The following is a 21,124-nucleotide window of genomic DNA, read 5'->3' as shown; positions in this document are numbered from 1 at the left end:
GTGAAAGAAGATTTTGCTCACTGCACACTGATTTTACTGTTTTTGTTTCTCTGTAGGAGTCTGGAGCAGCGCCGGGACAGCCGCCAGGTGCAAAATTCTCCCACATCCTCCAGAAAGATGCCTTTCTTGTCTTTCGCTCACTCTGCAAGCTGTCAATGAAACCGCTGTCAGATGGACCGCCTGATCCCAAGTAAGAATTCATTACATGTAGTGTGCAAAAATGGGATTACAGTATAATTTGCTCTTTTTTATTTTATTTTTATTTCAGCGAAATTAAATAATCATTGTGTACAAAAAGTGAGAGATGGAATAATTATAATTATAAGAAGAAGGGATAGAAACAAGCTGTAGTCACAAACTTTGTTCTTTGTCCTATATTTTCAAGTTTTTGCCCCTAAATAAACCAATAGTTGGTCATGTTCTACTCACTGTTTGTAAATGGCCGATGAATTTTGAGATTAGTATTACGTTCGACAGTTAGCCGAGCCCTTGTGAACCACACCCTGTATTCCCTTAGTTCTTATTCAGTGTTGTGCATTAAAAAAAAATATATATATATATCCTTGAGTCATGATTTAAGATGCTCCAGTGGGGACTGTAGTGTTTTGATAAATGGTGATGAAGGAGACAATGAGACATCGCTGAGATTTTTCTGAATCACTTCCTGGTTTCATTGATCCCCTCTTGAACTGTTTCCCTTTTTCAAAGCACCAAAAAAGAGGGAAAAATAATCTGCCATCATTCAATATTACTTCTGACCATGCTCTGGTTTGCCAAAAGAGAGACATCTGATTGGCTCGTCCTGATAGCAGTCGCTTTTTGAAACAGGATTTCCTGCACCTGGTTTCTGTGGATAACTCAATTCACAGTGACTTTTAACTTTTTTATTAATCTAATCTTTTCAAATCTTCAATAGCGTTGGAAAATGAATGCGGTAGAAATGCAAGATAGCAGTGTGTGTGTTTTGTGTTTGTGTGTCTGATGAAGGCCACGTCAATTTCCTCAGCACTGATGTGCCATGTCCCTGCCAGACAGAAACCTTTTACTCTTCTAACAAGGCTGCACAGCCTGACGTTTCACTCTCTGCCACACACACACACACACACACACACACTCTTAATTATTACCTTAGCTCTCATCAGAAGATACTTTGTATCTTCACGTTGGATCTGAGGGCACACATCTGGTCTCTCAATGGATTATTATGCATCTGTGGTGATTTATAGGACAAAAGATACCGATCTCTTCTGTATATTTGTTCAGGTGCTCAAATCCAAATGGATACGGATACATCCTCTTATGGATGAACATGGATACATCCTCTTGTAAAGGGCCACATCAAACCGGTCGAATATGACAAAATGATCTCTGTGTAGTCCTTCCAGAACTCTGTTCAGTTACGTCATTGTAGTTAAAATAATACTTTCAAAATGATATGAAATGAAGTGAGAACAAATAGCTAGTTTTATTGAACCCGATGTTCGGTTGAATTATGGGTAATATAGTCGTTCAACACCTAGGATGCACAGGTTCAACACCTTGGATCTGTGCATCATATTACCATTACTTCATTTATAAATGTAAATGATATACATATGGTGCTTCACTTTTAACAGTGTCTCCTAAAATCAGGACTTTACAACTAATGTGTTTTCTCTTTTTAATTTACCAGAAGAATGATTCTGTGTGCTTTGGTAGAAGTGCACCCTTTAGAAGAAAAAAAGTCCATATTTTTGGGCACTTGCAGAAGCAATAGAGACACATTTTTGTTGTGCCACATAAATCCTACTTTGTCTGCTTGCCAGAGATGGAATACATTGCAGAGGCAGCCAATCTCGGCATATAAAGTAGCTGAAAGTATGTTTTTTGAGCTTCGTTTTTTTCTGTCCTGCTGCTGCAGAAAAACTGTTCAGACGAGCAGAGGAGCTTTGATTTAGTTGCCCTTGCATTTCTTTGATGGCTGTTGAAGATTCAAACTCTGAGATAGAGAAAGGTGTGATGTGGTCTCAGTGTGCATTACGCCGCTGTTCCTTTGAGTTGTAACCTTTCTTGAAGGACAGATAATTTGCCTTTACATACTTAGTTTTAAGTGAGTCTCCTTTTGTTTTTCTAGCTGAATGTATTCTGTGTCTGAAACATTTATACTCATCAGATTGGACAATGTGTTCTCAATACCTTGAGCAGATCCTTCGGGTTTTATGCAGGTTCATCACCAAAGGGAAACTACATTTTTGTTTAAAACCGGGGTTTGAAAACAAAAACGATCTCCGCTCCTGGGGCCGTTTCTGCGAGTTTGCTTTGTTACAGAGAATAAGACGGAGTATTCTAGTAGTCTTTAATAATAAAAGGTAGTGCTTGATGCTTAAGATCGATAGAGTACACAATGCAGCGTAAGAGCTAAAGTTACGGACATGGACCTGCATTTTTTACACAAAAATACACACATTCCTTCTTAAAATCTCGCTGCGCTTTGATTTAATAAATATATTATTGATTAAATAATATATTTCATCAACCCCCCCCACCACCTCAGGTCCCATGAGCTGCGATCGAAGGTCTTGTCCCTCCAGCTGCTCCTGTCCATCCTGCAGAACGCCGGGCCCATCTTCAAGACTAACGAGATGTTCATCAACGCCATCAAGCAGTACCTGTGCGTGGCCCTGTCCAAGAACGGCGTCTCCTCCGTGCCCGAGGTCTTTGAACTCTCACTCTCCATTTTCCTCACTCTGCTCTCCCACTTCAAGACGCACCTCAAGATGCAAATCGAGGTAACATATTCTCTAAAGTGTTTTGTGTTCATTGATAAAAACTTTGGTTTTGTTGACAGATTCTCAGACTGAAAGTGTAAAGGTAATGACAGAGATATGGGAAGCAATTCCCCTGCTCACAGCCTGAGTAGACCTTAATGTGGTGACGATAAGACACGTTTTTCAGGCTTAACACAGCTTTTTTGCTCTTCTAACCTACTACAGACTAAAACTCTGCACTTTCTGCAGCTATTTCACAGTAATCTGATATCTTCAACTGAAAGCTTTGAACGTGATACAACAAAGGCCGTCCACATTATCAAAACATCACACTGGCTTTCTGACAGCTGTTACCTGCTGCTGTCATTCTTCAGTGTGCTCTCTGTGTGTTGTTTTGATTCACATATGCAGGAAAAACCTGATGACCCAGTTGGCTTATTGCAGTCTCTGTATTTATACATCCACCCACCACTTCTTGATGGGATGCATACGTTTCACACCTTTTCTGGCAGCTGACAGTCCTTCTAGGAAATTAATGACTTAAATGCAAACATATTCAACACCGCAGATTCCAGTTACAAAAGCAGCACTGTAAAATTATTCATTTGAAACTATCTTTTCAGAGTCTTCACCTGTTTAAGAACACCACATACAGAACATTATGATACTATGAGTCTGACTCCAATGATGTATAGAATGTGGTTTATCACAGAGTACTGTGACATTCTTGCTCCTCAGTGCAATTGAGAGTTGCACTCTGCCCTCCTTCCTGCTGCCCACAGTGTATTGTTCTGTTTGAGTTGGTTCAAAGTTTCTAACGCATGCCCACCTGCTATTTTGGCTTCGTCTACTGGAGTTGGTCGAGTGGACTCCTACAGAATATTGTGTGTTTATGTTGGCTGTGCACTGATTTGTTTTTGCCTCTCCCATCTCTGTCCGCAGGTGTTCTTCAAGGAGATTTTCTTGTACATTCTCGAGACGTCCACAAGCTCCTATGACCACAAGTGGATGGTTATACAAACTCTCACAAGAATATGTGCAGGTTTGTGTCTCTTTTTTCATTTCATTCTGTTTTAACATCGATTGTTTTGTGCGATTGTTTTAATTAAGGAAGGTAATAATGGAGGCTTCCGAGAGACGCGTCTAGTACACATGAAGCTTATGTTAAGCAAAAAACGTGCCAGATAAATATTTTGTGAACTGCCTAAATCAGAAAATGTGTGATTCAACAAGCCGATCAGATTTGGCTCCCCTTCATTCACATTTAGGCTCATTAGATTACCCCCATCTGAGTCTAAACCTGAAAATTAGCACGATATGTCCCCTTTAATTGAATGATTATAACCTAAAATGCTTTCTTCAATCCTAAAATGCTTTCTTCAATCCAGACTCCATAAAAGTTGTGTACACCGTCTATATTTGTTTCATATTCTCACTGATAAACTCCATCTGTCTCTCTCTCAGATGCCCAGAGTGTGGTGGACATCTACGTGAACTATGATTGTGACTTAAATGCTGCTAACATATTTGAGCGGTTGGTCAATGACCTCTCAAAAATAGCACAAGGTCGCGGAGGCCATGAGCTTGGCACAACTACCCTACAGGTGCTATTTTTTCTCTCTCACCTTCTTTAAAATGATTTTGCTTCATTTGTTTTCACTTCTATAAACGTTCAATATGTATCTTACAGTTGTTTATAATAGTGTAATTTATTTTTGTTTCCCTTTCTAGGAGCTGACCCTACGAAAGAAAGGCCTTGAATGTCTAGTGTCCATCCTGAAATGTATGGTCGAGTGGAGTAAAGACCAATACGTCAACCCCAACTCCCAGACCAGTCTTGGTAAGAGATGCTGAACATGAATGTAATTTATGAAGGCAGCTGTCAAACCCAATCCAGTTCATTCTGATCACACTGATACTATACTATTACTATTGGCAGCAGAATTCATGTTCATATTTTAGTCTAGGTCAGAATAAGAGAAATAAACACATCGGTATGATTACTGCTGAACTATCGATCCCATCACTATTATTGAAAGATGAATTTAACTCCAAGGGGGCGTGTTTAGTCATTCTTGAAGAGTGTTCATATCGCTTTGTTCCATATTATTTTATCAAGACGTGATCAGAAATGGTTTGAATTTAAACACAGATCATACATGCTGGAATTGCTTTTCTACATGCAATATAGGCTTTGTTGGTTTTGCTCATAAAAACCCAGACTGTTGTTATTCCTCAATAGTCTGTGAAGAATTGAACTTGTGTTGTGGATTGTGTGTGTCGGAGATGAGACTGCCAAGGTTATAGCTGGACTTTCCCCTGAGCAGCCCGTTGTTTGGCAGCAGTTCATCATTGAGGTTAACTGGGGTTAGCGATAAAGCTCACATCCATCAGCTCGTCTGCAATCAGCTGTAGGATTGACAGTTGGCATTCATCAGGGAAGCTATTGCTCTGAGGAGGAAAGTGAGCATTCATCAGCTCAGCTCCAGCCAGAGGAGGCCGTGAGATAATGCCCACAGGCCATCTCAGACTGGCTAATCCAGAAGCTTTAGTGGAGAACAGAGCGGTACCTAATGCCAAGCCGCTCTGAAACACCCGTCTCGGAGTCTATCCTGAGTGTGAGACTGGCCTCTGGCTCTTCTGCACACTGGAGGGTTTCTGTTGTTTTCCACAGAAAGAGCTCACACCAAGGTATAAGTGCAATTTTGTGAAAGGGCTGGAAAATATATCCCACAAGGCCCTGGACCTATCTTCAGGCTAGCAACGGGCTAAGCTGTCATGGCTAACCACCAGATTTGTGTTCACTCGCAGCGATGTTTCAGCAAAACGTTTGTCATTCGTGATTTTAATTTTTTTTATGTTGTTTTCACGCTGGCTGTTGAGGATTTCAGACGAAGATTGCTCATATAATCAAACTGCAATATTATTTGTGATTACAATCCACTGAATTGTGTGACGCATTCCAGCACTTTGTGACTCTTTCAATCATCCCTTGTTGTGTCACTTTCTCCCTCTTTTGTATGTCTTCAAAGCAAGAGCAGGTAATGCAGAAGAGTACAGAGTTTTTGCTAGAACGTGTTGCTGTGATAGGAATCGTTTGTTTTAAACCCGTTGTGTCTGTAGCTTGAGATGATTTTTTTGTCCAAGTCTCACCTTCTAAAACCTGTGTTGTTTGTTGGGTTTCCTGTTACCCACTGACACCAAATAGATTGTAACCAGAACCATGTCCGTTTTATTTAAAGGAATGGTAGAAACACTTGTTCTGAACTCCATGGGTAAAAATGTTGCTTGTTAATCTGAGGAATATGTTACGAAGTCTTTCCTCAGTTAAGGTTCCCCACCTCTCTGTATTCCTCCACCTTTTTCACTCTACGCTGTCAGCCTAGGAATGGGGAGCACACTTCCAGCTCACGTTACTGTGACACTGTCCTGAATGTTTTAAAGAGTTTCCGATCGGTAATCGGATACCTGGCCCTGACACTGGGTTACAGGGTGGACCCGCTCCAGCAGCAGCGAGTCTCGTTTCTGCCTGGCTAAAAAAAATACAAAACACTTCTCTTGGCCTCTAAATTCTGTCTGCTTTCTCGTTGGCTGACTGGAGCTTATCAGATAAACCCTGCCCTGCCCTTGCTCTGTGTGAATAAGTGTGTTTTGTGGAGTTGGTTCGGCTGTGTCGTGGGTGCATGTGAGTAACACCAGTGTGCATAACCTCCCTGCCAATAACAATCAGCTAGAAGGCCTCAGGGTCCGTTTGTTCTCGGTGTTGCAGTTTCCCCTTTCAATTACTGAAGTCTGTCCCATAGTACGAGCATTAAGTTCGCTCATCTTTTTTCAGAGGGGTTGCCTCTGACAGTAACAATATAAATACTGGGTTTATTTCCACTCGTCTATCATCCCTTCTAGGTTATCTTATCGCGTGTTTTTTGCTCTTAAGGCCAAGAGAAACCATCGGAACAGGAGAGCACAGAGACCAAGGCCCCGGAGACCATAAACCGCTATGGGAGCATTAACTCTCTGGACTCCACGGCCTCGTCTGGCATCGGCAGCTACAGCACCCAGATGTCAGGTACTGACAACCCCGAGCAGTTTGAGGTCCTCAAACAGCAAAAGGAGATCATCGAGCAAGGCATTGACCTGTAAGTTCAACTACACAGTAGATTGTTTTCATTTGATCTAGTTGTTTCGCTGTTTGTCTTTTGGATTCTCTAAACAGGTTCAACAAGAAACCAAAGAGAGGAATCCAGTACCTTCAAGAGCAAGGCATGCTGGGTACAACCCCAGAGGATCTTGCTCAGTTCTTGCACCAGGAAGAGAGGCTTGATTCGGTAAGAAGTTACCCCAAAGCCAAGCGCAGACCACAATACTTGCTAAACCATAAACATAAGGATGCATGACTCTATTTACAACTTATCTCAGTGTGGTGTACTTATTATAAAATGATTTCATATTCATGCATTAATCAACAACACACCGTGCAGATGTTTGAGGTGCAGATGATTAATTCTACACCCCAAAGATATGTGTTGTATTTATGAAAGAGAAGACTGATGTAAAACCGATGAGGGGGAAACTGGTTTTGATTTTGAACATGACATTCACATATTGTTAAGATTATTACAGGCTCAGCTGCATTCTTGTTATTGTGTTACTGTTACTGAATGCATTTCAGTATTCAAGTGGAACATCATTCATGTCCAGCCTCCACCTTTGTGCCGATTTGAGGGCTTTTGTCTCGGATCTAAGAAATGTGTCTGGGACGGGCAAATGGTGGCAAAAGTCTTGAAGCCTGTACTTAGCTTAGTTCACAATACTCAGCTGATTTAACACCAATATCTTTGTTGTGTTTGTTTTGGGGAGGCTTCTTCAAGAAAATGAGCATCCACCAGCTGAAGTGGCAGCAAAATGCTTGGCAAATAAACAAATGGCCATTTGAGCTCGACAAACTCTGTACTCGCTGCTTTGTGCCTCAGCCAGCCAAACCACACAGAAGCTAAGCAATAATCTAGAGCCGGTCTACCAACAGCGTAAAGGTTAACTCTAATGAGGAGCACACTGGCTTTGATTGGACAGCCTCGAGGGTGTCAGTGTGCTGCGATTATGAGCATTAAAGAGCGTTCATAACATCTAATCAGAAACAAGGGCCCTTGGATGCAGTGGTACCACAGCAGCGGCAAACCGAGTGGATAACCATGAATGCTAACAAGTATTTATCTAATCCACATTGACTGGAGAGTCCTTCTTCTTAAAAGTAGAAAGTGTAAATGGTGGAAAGGCAAACGAATACATTTCTCTTTTATGCTGTTGAAATCAATTTTCTTTGTCTGGTTTTCCCTCTTATGAGAGAAATGTAGTTGAAGAGCAACTTTTTGCAATTCTAGTTCAAGGGTCCAACTCTCAGGCGGTTCAAACCAAACAGCACAGACTTTTGGTTTTCATCACAGGATTTTCTGTTGTTCTGATTTGTATGTTAGATACCAGGATGTTAAAATAAGACTGACCTCTTCAATTTTGCTCTCCCAGACTCAAGTGGGAGAATTCCTCGGAGATAATGATCGTTTCAATAAAGAGGTGATGTACGCCTACGTGGACCAAATGGACTTCCATGGCAAAGACTTTGTGTCTGCACTGAGGACGTTCCTGGAGGGCTTTCGGCTCCCCGGTGAGGCCCAGAAGATCGACCGGCTCATGGAGAAATTTGCAGCAAGATATCTTGAATGCAATCAGGGGTGGGTTTACATCTCTGGCCGGAAAATCCCGACTGTGGAAATAGCTGAATTTGATTTCACATTCCCCCATATAAGGTGCTGCTCTAAATATGCATTGTGTCTGTTCCCTGCCCTCCTCTTCCCGTCAATTCTCCAGACAAACCCTCTTTGCCAGTGCTGACACGGCATACGTCCTTGCCTACTCGATCATTATGTTGACAACAGACCTTCACAGTCCACAGGTAAGCACTCCACCTCAGTGAGGGGGCGGCCTTTGGGAATGTCTTTTGACTGCAGTTGTTCACTCCATTATCAGTGCAGCATAAATCACCAGGATTGCATGAGCGGCTCTTGATCCATATCCTTGTTCCCGTCTACAAAGGTGAAGAATAAAATGACAAAGGAGCAATACATCAAGATGAACCGCGGCATCAACGACAGCAAAGATCTACCCGAGGAATATCTCTCGGCCATTTACGACGAGATTGCTGGGAAAAAGATTGCCATGAAGGAGACGAAAGAGCTCACCATGAAATCCAACAAGCAGAGTGAGTCTCGCAGCTTTAGGTTGTCTCAAAGATGTAATAAATTCTAGTTGTCTCAAAGATGTAATAAATTCTAGGACTCCATTTATTACCTCGAGACGTTTGCCTATGTCTTTGTTGCCGTGATGGTTTTAAATGAGACACAAGGACAAATGCATTACATAAATCATTCAATAGAAGAGTTATGTGCAACGCTGGAACTTTTTTATTGACTTGCAGCTTAAAATTCTAATCGGCATGAAGAGGCCTATTGTTGCCTTTTTGTCTCGTGATAGTTCAGCCTCCTAGCCTGTTGGAGGAAAAGCTGCAGTGTTTGCCTTGCTGAAAATGTTTGGTTGCTGTGGAAAGTTGTGTGTGTGACTGTGTGTATTTGTGTGTTCTTGCTCAGGTGTGGCCAGCGAGAAGCAGAGGCGTCTGCTGTACAACGTGGAAATGGAGCAAATGGCCAAGACGGCCAAGGCTCTGATGGAGGCCGTCAGCCACGTCCAAGCACCCTTCACCAGCGCCACACATCTGGAGCATGTCAGGCCCATGTTCAAGGTAGCAGACACACACACACGCACACACACACACACACACACACACACACGAAGCTAACGCATAGTTTCACACGCAAATGATAAATCTCACGCCTGTGGTTCCTTAGCTGGCATGGACTCCCTTCCTGGCAGCCTTCAGCGTGGGTCTCCAGGACTGCGATGACACGGACGTGGCCTCTCTGTGTCTGGAGGGCATCCGTTTTGCCATCAGGATAGCGTGCATCTTCTGCATACAGGTACTGCAGTCCTAACTGAAGGATTATTGACTGTATCTCCTACGTTGCAGTATTCTGACACACTGCCTTCTCACTTCGTCTCAGTTGGAGAGGGATGCCTATGTGCAGGCCTTAGCGAGGTTCACCCTGCTGACGGCCAGCTCTGGCATCTCAGAAATGAAGCAGAAGAACATTGACACCATCAAGACCCTCATCACTGTAGCCCACACTGATGGCAACTACCTGGGCAACTCTTGGCACGAGGTTTGCTCCTCTTGTCTCACTTTTACTCGCTTTATTTCCTCATAAAATTCTTTAAACTATCTCACCTTATCTTTTTTCCTCATATCTTCCTTTCCCGATTCAAACAGTAAGCCATAATAGGCAGTAAGCCATAATAGGCCTTAATCTTAATGGGATACATTGTATATGCAGAACAGATAGTTGTTGCTGGATACAACATGAATAAAATAAAATGGCCGCTTGTGGGTTATTAATTTAAAAAGGTCTAAACCTCGTATTAAAAACTAAATTAAGTAAACATTTTGGAATGCATTTTATTCTATTTAACATTTGTTTCGTAAGCAGGACAGGTTTTTAAATTACAGCTATAAAAAAGAGGCCGATATATCTATATAATTGCATTTGATAAATTAGATGAACCTCTCAAAATTACTGATTTGAATCTGAATGATAATGGTAGTGCATTGATTTCTCATGTAATAGCTGTTTGTTTGTTGGGTTTTGGGGTATTTTACAGCTACCAGTTTGAGCTTGTCATTGGATCTTTCCCGACATCTCAATTTTCCCTTTTCAGATCATGAAGTGCATCAGTCAGCTGGAGCTGGCTCAGCTGATCGGTACAGGAGTGAAGGCCCGCTACATCTCAGGGACGGTGCGGGGCAAAGAGGGCTTCATTACAAGCACGAAGGAGCAGAGCAACGACGAGTACCTGGGTCTAGGTCAGCACCAACTCATACAAGCATATTGTAGAGCAAGTCCAGTGTCAAAGCCTTGACCTGTTGTTGTTTTTCAGTGGAGCTGAATGTTAGTAAATCTGTGAAAACTACACTCAATTGTTGACAGTAAAACAAGCTTTGTGCTTTGCTCTGTAGTTGGAGGGACGGTGGACCGTAAGCAGATTGCCAGCATTCAGGAGTCCATCGGAGAGACCAGCTCTCAGAGTGTGGTGGTGGCTGTGGACAGGTACTGAAAAACAGGAAAACTCTGTTTTCATATAAGATACAAAACACTTTATTATATTATTGCCCTGCCACAGTGTTGGTTGTTTTTGTTTTGGTACAGCATGGTAGCTCAGTTCAAGTGCAAAGAAAGAGAGGAAACAAGGCAACGGACTCAAACCATTATACCAATGCACACAAAAAGGAAACGCATGCTTCAATATTTACGGTGAAAATTAATGAATTGAACAGTTTGGTTGACCAACATAGCAAGTAGCCCAATAATGTATTATGTTGGTCATAGTTTCTAGTGCAATCTACGGCAGTAGAGACCACCTCTTATCAGAGTAAAAAAAAAAAAGTTTGAAAACAAATTGAAAGGCAGCAACTTGAAATATATAGGCAGTTTGTTATGTATCCCCTTGTGTTTCTTGCCATGCAATGTATTTGTAAATACTAATTGTCACATATGTCTCTGCTTTAGGATATTCACTGGTTCTACCAGACTGGATGGTAACGCAATAGGTGAGTCTATCTGATCTAGCCTCCATATTGTTATATACAGGTGCATTCTGGCTATTTTTTTGATCGGCGTGCATCCTTTTTGCCGTGCAAAGCACCCTTTCCTTGCTCATTGCCAACATCTTCTATCTATTCATCAGTGGATTTTGTGCGCTGGCTGTGTGCTGTGTCCATGGATGAGCTGGCCTCGCCCACACACCCACGTATGTTCAGCCTGCAAAAAATAGTGGAGATCTCCTACTACAACATGGGCCGCATCAGGCTGCAGTGGTCCAGGATCTGGGAGGTTATCGGAGACCACTTCAATAAGGTGGGTGAAGATCGGTTACAGAGGCACATTGTTAAGACATGGATACAGTATAGTTCTGCTGTATAAACCGAAATTTGCTTTATCTCTGTGCAGGTTGGCTGTAATTCCAATGAAGACGTGGCGATTTTCGCCGTGGACTCTCTCAGGCAACTGTCCATGAAATTTCTGGAGAAGGGGGAGCTGGCTAACTTCAGATTCCAAAAAGACTTCCTGAGGCCTTTTGAGCACATCATGAAAAAGAACAGGTAAAGTAGTACACGTGCCTGTGACCGAGCACTGATGTTGCTGCTTCCATGTACATGTGTAGTGCCGGGCGGTGCAAACACACGGCCTGTACTGTGGCTTTGAGTTGTTACTATTTTCTCACATGGCTGCAGACTCACACTCCACTCCTCCCCTCAACCTCTGTGGCAGCTCTCTGCCTCGTCTGTTATTCTGCCTCTTTCTTCCTCTGTGTCTGTTCACATACAGCGTACTGTTCACTCGGAGAAAAGGGAATGAGCCATTTCAGTCTCAATAACCTGCATAGTCTGCAATAACCTTTCTTTAAATTCATGTAAAAACCTTTGCTTGGTCCAATTCAGCCTTGAAAGGATTTGTTTAATAGCTATCAGTTATAAATGAGTTCGAATTTGCGGTCGTAATTGTCAGCGTGCAGCGCGTCAAAAGGCAAGCTGTTTTACTGCAGCGCATCTTTCATTCATGTGAAAGAGGAGTAGCAGTGTAAATATAAATCCTTCCACAGATTGAACAGGCTGAGAGGTTCAACAGAGATGAGATGGCAGGCAGCCATGTTGTGTGTGTGTGTGTGTGTGTGTGTGTGTGTGTGTGTGTGTGTGTGTGTGTGTGTGTGTGTGTGTGTGTGTGTGTGTGTGTGTGTGTGTGTGTGTGTGTGTGTGTGTGTGTGTGTGCGCGCAGAGGGAGAGCTCTTCTCATTCATAACTACTGAGCAATTAGGAATGCTCTTCACTATGGCAACAGTCATGCTAAGAATAGCCAATGTTGGATTCATGTTGCTGCCTGATAATGGGTTGTGAAGAGCTTTTAAAAATAATTGACATCAATGAAGAAATTAATTTCTTTCTTTTATTTAGTCTTTATGTTTCCTACTTTCTTATCGCCCCTTGAATGCACTCCTCTTCCTCAATCTTTTCCGTTCCTCTTCTACCCCTGTCCTTTTTACGATCCACTTCTTTTGCCTCCATATTTCCTGTCCAGGTCTCCCACCATCAGAGACATGGTGGTGCGCTGTATAGCCCAGATGGTCAACTCCCAGGCAGCGAACATCCGCTCGGGCTGGAAGAACATCTTCTCCGTCTTCCACCTGGCTGCTTCCGACCAGGACGAGAGCATTGTAGAGCTGGCCTTCCAGACCACCGGCCATATCGTCAGTAAGTCCAGCACACACACGGCACGCCATAACTTCAATGACAACCTTCCTGACTTATTTTGTTACATTCGTCTTGTGGTCGTCAGATTTGGGACTTGATATCTCTCTCTCTTTCCCCTTCATCTATCTTTATCTACCTCTACCCACCCCTCCTTTGTTCTCCCTTAATCTCCCTCCATCCGTCTCCCAGCGAATGTATTTGAAAAACACTTTGCGGCCACAATCGACTCCTTCCAGGACGCCGTTAAGTGTCTGTCAGAGTTTGCCTGTAATGCCTCGTTCCCGGACACCAGCATGGAAGCCATCCGCCTCATCCGACACTGCGCCAAATACGTCTCAGAGAGGCCACAGGTCAGTGTCAGGCCTGCTTTGTACTGAACGGTTAATTCCTCACTGTAAAGGTCCCTCATGCAGAGATTAATGCAGTCACTGTAGCTCTTATTAAACATAATGCATGTGAGCAACACATTTATGTTAGATGAATGTACCTTACTCGCATCTAAAGATTGACAGACTATAAGCATGTTGGCAGGATGAATTAATGTCTATGGACGTCATCCAGAGTGTATCAAAATGCTCCTTGTGCAAATATCTACTGGTACAGCTTTTGCATACAACTATATTAATTTACTCACCCATAACATCACAAAGAGGGAGAATGTGGGCATCAGGAACGCATGAAAGAGAGTGATAGTGCAAATCAGGGCCACGTACAGTATGTATGGAAATGTGTGTTTGTTTAAGAGGGTTAATTGTCTCCCAGAGGCAAACAATTGTGAACACGGCTCTCATTTCTCTTTCAGGCCTTCAAAGACTACACCAGCGATGACATGAATGTAGCGCCTGAGGACCGTGTGTGGGTGCGGGGGTGGTTCCCCATCCTCTTCGAGCTCTCCTGCATCATCAACAGGTGTAAGCTGGATGTCAGGACCAGGTAGGCGGGTTCACCTTTAGCCTGTTATTTAAAGCTGTATATTTTAACACCTATTACTTTAGATTTAAAGGGAGAGAGCTATAAAGACATGCTGCCGCACATCCAATGTTTGCAAGTCAAAGATAGCAAGATAAAAGGCATGATCCGGCATGTTGTAAAAACTATATATATATATATATATATATATATATATATATATATATATAAAATCAGCTATAACATCAAGGAAAGGACAAATGTGTGTCTCTGTGTGTGCTTTTCCCAGAGGGCTCACAGTGATGTTTGAAGTGATGAAGACCTATGGGCACACCTTTGAGAAACATTGGTGGCAAGACCTTTTCAGAATTGTCTTCAGGATCTTTGACAACATGAAGCTGCCGGAGCAACAGACTGAGGTGCATGACGAGTCTTTCATCCTCAACAGCTGTTTCAATGCTGTGCTTTACAGCTGACTCTCATATTAAACAAACATGTAATCTCCAAGCTGCAGCATTGTGTTGCAGCATTTGTTCTCAGTTTGAAGGAGTTCTCACTGAGGTTGTGTTGTACCCTCAGAAAGCAGAGTGGATGACCACCACCTGCAACCATGCACTTTATGCCATCTCTGACGTCTTCACCCAATACTTTGAGGCCCTCAATGACGTCCTGCTGGATGATATTCTGGCTCAGCTCTACTGGTGTGTGCAGCAAGGTGAGCAGCAACTGCTTTCTCTTTTCTGCTGTGGTTGTCTTTGAGTGGACAGCGGTGGGGTCAAGTTGTCCTCTTGTCTTAAAGCAGTTTATGGAGGTCAAAATAATAAGCGGCATTAGTCATGACCTGAGCCTGGCAGCAGTGACGGAGCTCGCTTCTGAATAAATAAAGCATCAATACTGGTCCACCACTTTATACAACGGTGAAGTAAATAGTCAATCAATGTTTTTAGTATTTTGGAGTTGTTTGTTGGAAACTATATAAAAAGGCAGAAATCTCTGTAGACTTTATACACCTATCCATCGTACCCATCGTTCACTTCATTTTTTTAATTTACCCTTCCCTCGGCACAACCTCTCCTCCTCCTTTTCATCCTCTGTGTGTCTGTAGATAATGAGCAGCTCGCCCGTTCAGGCACCAACTGTCTAGAGAACGTCGTCATCCTGAATGGAGAGAAATTCTCCCTGGAGACCTGGGACAAGACATGCAACTGCATGCTGGACATCTTTAAGACCACCATCCCACACGCGTAAGCGCCTCCACTGAATATAGAGAACCGCGTCTCTTTTAATGTCAAAAAACAAGCCACGCTTTGACATTTAGATGAAAATAAGCCTGCATTAGTTGTTAAATGGAAATGGGAATGCAAACCAAACAGATATTTATAAGGGAATGGACAATCAACAAAGACTTCAACCAAATTAAGACTTTGTTTAGCTTGATGCATTTTCTAGACTGAAAGTTGATAGTTGTTTGTCATTCTGTCCATGAATGTATGTGATTTACTGGGTACACTGTTTTTCAGGCTGTTAACATGGAGACCAGCAGGAGCAGAGGGAGAACACTTGACAACACAGAGCCTGTCAGACAAACAGCTGGTAAGGAAAACCAGTATTAAGATTTGCATGTGAATTAATCACTTTTTGTCCTTTTTTTTTTTGGGCGGTTGCTGTATGTGTTCAACTTTATTTCCATGTGATTTGCATATCTTTTTGAAAATTGTACTACAAGTATATTAGCCTTGACACATTGTTTGACTTTCTCATATGTAGTTTATATACAGTACTTTCACTGTTTGTATAATTCAAGTACTGTGTATACACATGTGTAGGCCTTCCAGTCACTCTGCCCACTTCGCTCTCAGGACTCCATTTCCCAGAAGTCCGTGGATATTCAGTCCCGCTGTGACGACCAGCATTCCATCAGCAGCGCTGATAGGGTTGCCATGGAGAACCGTCGGCAGAGTCAGTACAGCTCGGCCTCAGGCATGTGTGAAGACGGCTCCAGGAGCAGGACCCCGATAAGTAAGCACGCCGCGTTGCTCAAAGACCGACTGCTCGTGTTTCCGTCTGAGTAATCGCTCTGATTGAAGTCTCGCTCTATGTTCCGCAGAGGTCCAGGAGCAGCGCTTATTCGCGGCGTTGCTGATAAAGTGTGTCGTGCAGCTTGAGCTGATCCAGACTATCGATAACATCGTGTTTTTTCCGGCCACCAGTAAGAAGGAAGATGCTGAGAACTTAGCTGCTGCTCAGGTACGAACGCTTGTGTTTCTCTGAAGTCGTTTCACTCGACCTCTGTTTCTATATTTCAATGTGTATGTGATTTAAAGAAAATAATAAGCTGTCTTGTGCTTACCTTTTTGAAGCGGGACGCCCCGTGTGCAGCCGACGTACCAGTGAAGAGCCAGAACCAGGGCATGTACAGCTACCTGACCTCAGAACAGCTCTTTAAGCTGCTGGACTGCCTGCTGGAGTCGCACGGCTTCGCCAAGGCTTTCAACTCCAACAACGAGCAGCGGACCTCACTGTGGAAAGCAGGTAGGGCACAAAATCCCTGCGTCTCCGCCGCGATTAGCATTTAACTCACGCTGTGCCGCTTCTCGGGGGGCCAGTTTGGGGATAATAATAATGATCATCATTGTTTTTAAATGGCTGTGACTGTAACTGTGAGCATCTGCGTGGGTTGAAGGTTTCAAAGGAAAGTCGAAGCCCAACCTGTTGAAGCAGGAGACCAGCAGCCTGGCGTGTGGTCTGCGCATCCTGTTCCATATGTACACAGACGAGACCCGGCAGGACGCCTGGGAGGAGGTCCAAAGACGACTGCTTGAGTAAGGGACAAACATGTGACTCACTCATTGGCCACTGCATCACCGCTGTCACTGCTGATCCATCAGCTGTAGTGGATGACAATTACACCTCCCTTGATATTTGGCATGATTTCTAAGTGGATAGAAAACACTTCTCATATTGTTCTGACACTCATCATTGCAGTTAACTCTGTGACGGTACCACAATCTGCCCACACACAATGACTGAAGTGCACATGCATTTCTCAGTGGCCACCACACATACCTTTACAGGTTAAAGTACAGTTCTTTGTAATGATTTCTGTTGATGTGCTGCTTTTCTCATCCCACCAACGATGCTGTCTCTATAGTACACTATTCATGCCAAACGTGGGTTCATCTGCAGTTGTAGCAATACTTTTGTGTGTGCATGTGCTCTCAATTTGACAGAATTCAGCAACTAATTGAAGGGTTTTTTTGTTGGTAGTTGGCAATAAAAACATGATAAATGCTTTTGGAACAGGACGTCTTTCTGCAAAGAAAGTTTAATGGTTTAATAATTAAATTTGGTGTGAGATGAATGATTTGGAAGTTTATGATTTCAAAAGTTAAATCCGAGAATAGATGATGGATTTAAATAATATTGAGGGGGCAGTTAGTAGTTCTTGAAAATGCTCCAGATCCTAAAGACTCCTTTTACCATCACTCATGCAGAATACATTGGCACCATATCAGGGATGTTGTTGCAAATACATCTGTGAAATATTAATATCGACTCATCCGTTTGCTCCACCCCTGGTCTATGTGTGCATCTGAGTTCAAGCACATGTTCTCTGAGGACTATTTCATAAGACAAAGCCGAACACGTCTCTCGCACACTCGCTCCAATGTGGGAATGAAGAAATCGCACAGACGTCAATAGCCTCCTCAGAGGGAGGAGAAATGAAAAGACACTATTTACAGTCAGTTACTCGTGACAAAGGCACAGCGTGTGCACAGCTCGGCAGTTCTCTGTAACGGATGCTGCGCGCTGTAAAGATCCAAAGGAATCAGCGCACACACACACACACACACACACACACACACACACACACACACACTGATGTTTCATTGTTCAGTCAGCACTGCTGTCATCTCCGCATCTTTATTCAGCACCTCGCAAACATGCTTCACCCCCTTTCCTCTGCCAGCCTCACCCACGAATTGATGATGATATTAAGATAAAGCAGAATCACGGTCTGTCTCTCCTACTTGCATTCATTATTAGAGAGAAGATGACAGGGGGAGGAAGAGGAGAAAAGATGGTGCCTCAGAAATCCTAATTTGTGGAGACATTATTATGTGTCATCATGACTATATTTTATGTTCCTTCCCACTTTCTGAAACTCACCTCATCCTGTCGTTCAGAAGCAACACAGTGTGCAAAGTAGATTTGGGAGGCGATTAGGTTACTGTGTGTGTGGGAGGGCGGGGGCTTCTGTTGTCAGAAGAAGGCTGCAGGGTGGAAGGAGAAAGGTCAGAGGCTGCGTCATTTTTTTTTCTCGAGCTTAAACTGTGAAGAAAAGTGCTTGATTGTTTTCACAACAGCCTCAGTCCGTGGCTTTAATTAGCAGTTACTGAGCGAAAACAATCTTCATCATCCCCGTCCTGGCAATTTCTCATGTGATAAGCGAAGCGGAGAAGCAGATGCTTTCTTGCTTAAATAAGTTGCAGAGCAGCACAGCTCTAACTGTCTAATTGATTTCATGATATCCGGTATTCCCTTGTGTTTAATGTTCTCCCGGAGTGATACTATACATTTCTGAAATCTTCTCTCTCTGTCTGCGTGACGCAGTGTGTGCAGCGAGGCTGTCGCATACTTCTTGGCTCTGACCTCAGAAAGCCACAGAGAGGCCTGGACCAACCTGCTGCTGCTCTTCCTCACCAGGGTGCTAAAGATCAGCGATGAAAGGGTAAGACATTTTACAACTAGGTCTGACATCCCAAAAAATAACAGATGGGGCAGTTAGTTCTCCGTTTTGATGCGTTAGAGTGTATTATCACACTTCTAACGTTAGTGTAACGAAATACGAGGTATGTTCAAATCTTCATCCACTTTTAAAGCTTGTTGCATTTGTAACTTGTTTGCAGTTGTGCACTGATTCAAATGTGTGGTTTACCATCGCTATGGTTGGGGTGTCCTGTTATATTTTAAGTGATGCCTGACAGCCATGGTATAAATATAAACAACAAATTGGGAATCTATATGCCAATCACAATAAGGGTCTAGATGGAGCAGAGTGCGGCAGAGCATAAGCAAAAGTGATTGCACTGCAAAATATTGCATTGCAAAATATTGCATTGCGACTATTTCGATATTTAGATTGAGATTCATAAAACTGATGTACTGCAAAGGTGTACCAGTGCAGTTCCACCGTTAAGCCCAACATTGAATCCTATGTTTATTCTACAAAACATTATGCTGTTTGTCACCTACGGCCATTTTGTACCAAATAACCAGCTTCTAAATATGATTTGATTGCTTTAAAGTGTTCCTTTTATTCTTTGTGGCATCACTCTCTCTGTCTCATCCCACAGTTCAAGGTGCACGCGTCCAGATACTACCATCTTCTGTGTGAGATCATGCAGTTCGACCTGATCCCCGAGCTGCGGGCGGTTCTAAGAAGGTTCTACCTGCGCATCGGCCTCGTGTTTCACATCGCACAGCAGCCAGAGCCTCAGCCGGCACACGTTGAGCAGGAGGCAGACGCAGAGGTTGTGGAGGAGGCCCAGTGACGCTGCACCACGAACAGCCTCGAACACAGAGCGCTACTGGGGCCTCCGCCTCGGATCTGTGCGACTTCGCGTCACCTCAGTGCCCTCCACAGGGTTTACGCCTGACTCTTAACAGCTGATGATCAATCGGCTATCTACTACCACCCACCCGCACCCTTAACCCTGTCACCACACACCCACACACACGCCTATTCACACAAACAGCCCTGATGGAGTAGTCGATATCACGATGAAAACGGTAATGTCTTGTACAAGGTGTAGCGATGCCTCCACTGGATACAAATACTAATCAACAACTGACAGTTATCCATATCTCTGATCTGCTCAGAAGGAATATATTTCAAAAGATGTGCTTCTTACTGTATATTTGAAAAGTAAAGAATGAATGGATCCAACAACATGCAAAAGGACATATTTAGAAACTATGAAATGTGACATTTGTCACACATGGATAGTAATGATCTTTCTGTCTGCACCGCAGATGGCTAACATTAGTATTGGTAGCCTCTTGGTTGAAACTAGTTGTACAGATCTGCCGCTGTGTAATATAATCTTATAACACTAGATTTCATTTATTTTTCTTTATTTTTTCTTTTCCTCCTCTGGATTTGCTGCACTTGATCTCTTTTTTGAATGCACTGGAGATTTTACTTTTGTGATAATTTATTTGACTGTACCATCTCCCGCAGATTGTCCTATATTGTACGATTTGTAATTGAACATAAACGTGGAAAGTGAAGGGTTAAATTATTCCATTTTATATGCTCTTAGGTTTTTATCGGAGATACACGATAACTGGGCTTCTGAAACTGGAAGCTAGGAGAGCAACCTGATGCTAGCTGCTTTTGAGTCACTAGTCTGTTTTCTTGTTTGAGTTTAGTTTTCACTCTTGTGTACAAAATCAAAAGTTAATAATATATTTAATGTTTGTTTTCTTTGGTTTGCGGGAAAAGGTATATGTATAGAGAAAATGACAAATGTTAGCTGTGCTTTAAGTATGAATGGGATGCATTCCTGCTCATGGATGTAGAAAACAAAATGTATATGATACAGCAATGTAAAGTTTTCTATGTTGCAAAAAAGATTATGTACAACTTTCTGTACAATACATCATCTGGCATTCTAATCAGGTTCTAGGTCAATAAAGTTTTTGAACTTGTTTGATTTGAAATGCTGAATCACTGACTTCTAAGTGACAGAACTGCTAGCCGTTTATTTTTTTCCCATTAATGACCAGCTAGGACAACAGTAATATTTTATAATAAAATAAAATCTCTGTCATATTTCTAACAAAAATAACTACACACACGCACGCGCACACGTGTTCATGGTGTATTCACAGATCTGCTCCATCCAAAACGTTCATGGACTAAATCTACTGCAGGTTAAAAAAAGTGTACTTTTCACACTGAGCAAAACCAACTGTCTCGTGTAAGATGGTTCTTGTCTAAACTAACTGACACAATAATAATAACTAATATGTTCACAGTTAGACTCCCACAAGC

General features: G+C 42.7%; 1 protein-coding gene across 1 annotated transcript; it reads left to right on the top strand.

The window, feature by feature from the left end:
• The first annotated feature begins 90 nt into the window (after positions 1 to 90).
• On the top strand, positions 91 to 20,772 carry arfgef1 (ADP-ribosylation factor guanine nucleotide-exchange factor 1 (brefeldin A-inhibited)). The gene is made up of 31 exons (XM_079234500.1): positions 91 to 190; positions 2,534 to 2,768; positions 3,690 to 3,789; positions 4,212 to 4,351; positions 4,479 to 4,587; positions 6,682 to 6,883; positions 6,961 to 7,072; positions 8,268 to 8,473; positions 8,610 to 8,694; positions 8,835 to 9,000; positions 9,386 to 9,537; positions 9,644 to 9,772; positions 9,857 to 10,015; positions 10,569 to 10,740; positions 10,867 to 10,957; positions 11,417 to 11,457; positions 11,595 to 11,764; positions 11,858 to 12,009; positions 12,983 to 13,155; positions 13,345 to 13,505; positions 13,958 to 14,088; positions 14,354 to 14,483; positions 14,644 to 14,779; positions 15,170 to 15,308; positions 15,585 to 15,657; positions 15,924 to 16,083; positions 16,172 to 16,311; positions 16,425 to 16,596; positions 16,748 to 16,886; positions 18,679 to 18,796; positions 19,422 to 20,772. Exons 1-31 carry the CDS (start codon positions 156 to 158, stop codon positions 19,617 to 19,619), a joined length of 4,326 nt encoding a protein of 1,441 aa, XP_079090626.1. The 5' UTR covers positions 91 to 155; the 3' UTR covers positions 19,620 to 20,772.
• The last annotated feature ends 352 nt before the right edge of the window (positions 20,773 to 21,124 follow it).

This window comes from Taurulus bubalis (assembly GCF_910589615.1).
Source record: "Taurulus bubalis genome assembly, chromosome: 18".
NCBI classification, from domain to species: domain Eukaryota; kingdom Metazoa; phylum Chordata; class Actinopteri; order Perciformes; family Cottidae; genus Taurulus; species Taurulus bubalis.
The sequence above is the reverse complement of the archived record's forward strand: the minus strand, read 5'-3'. Positions and strand labels throughout refer to the sequence as shown.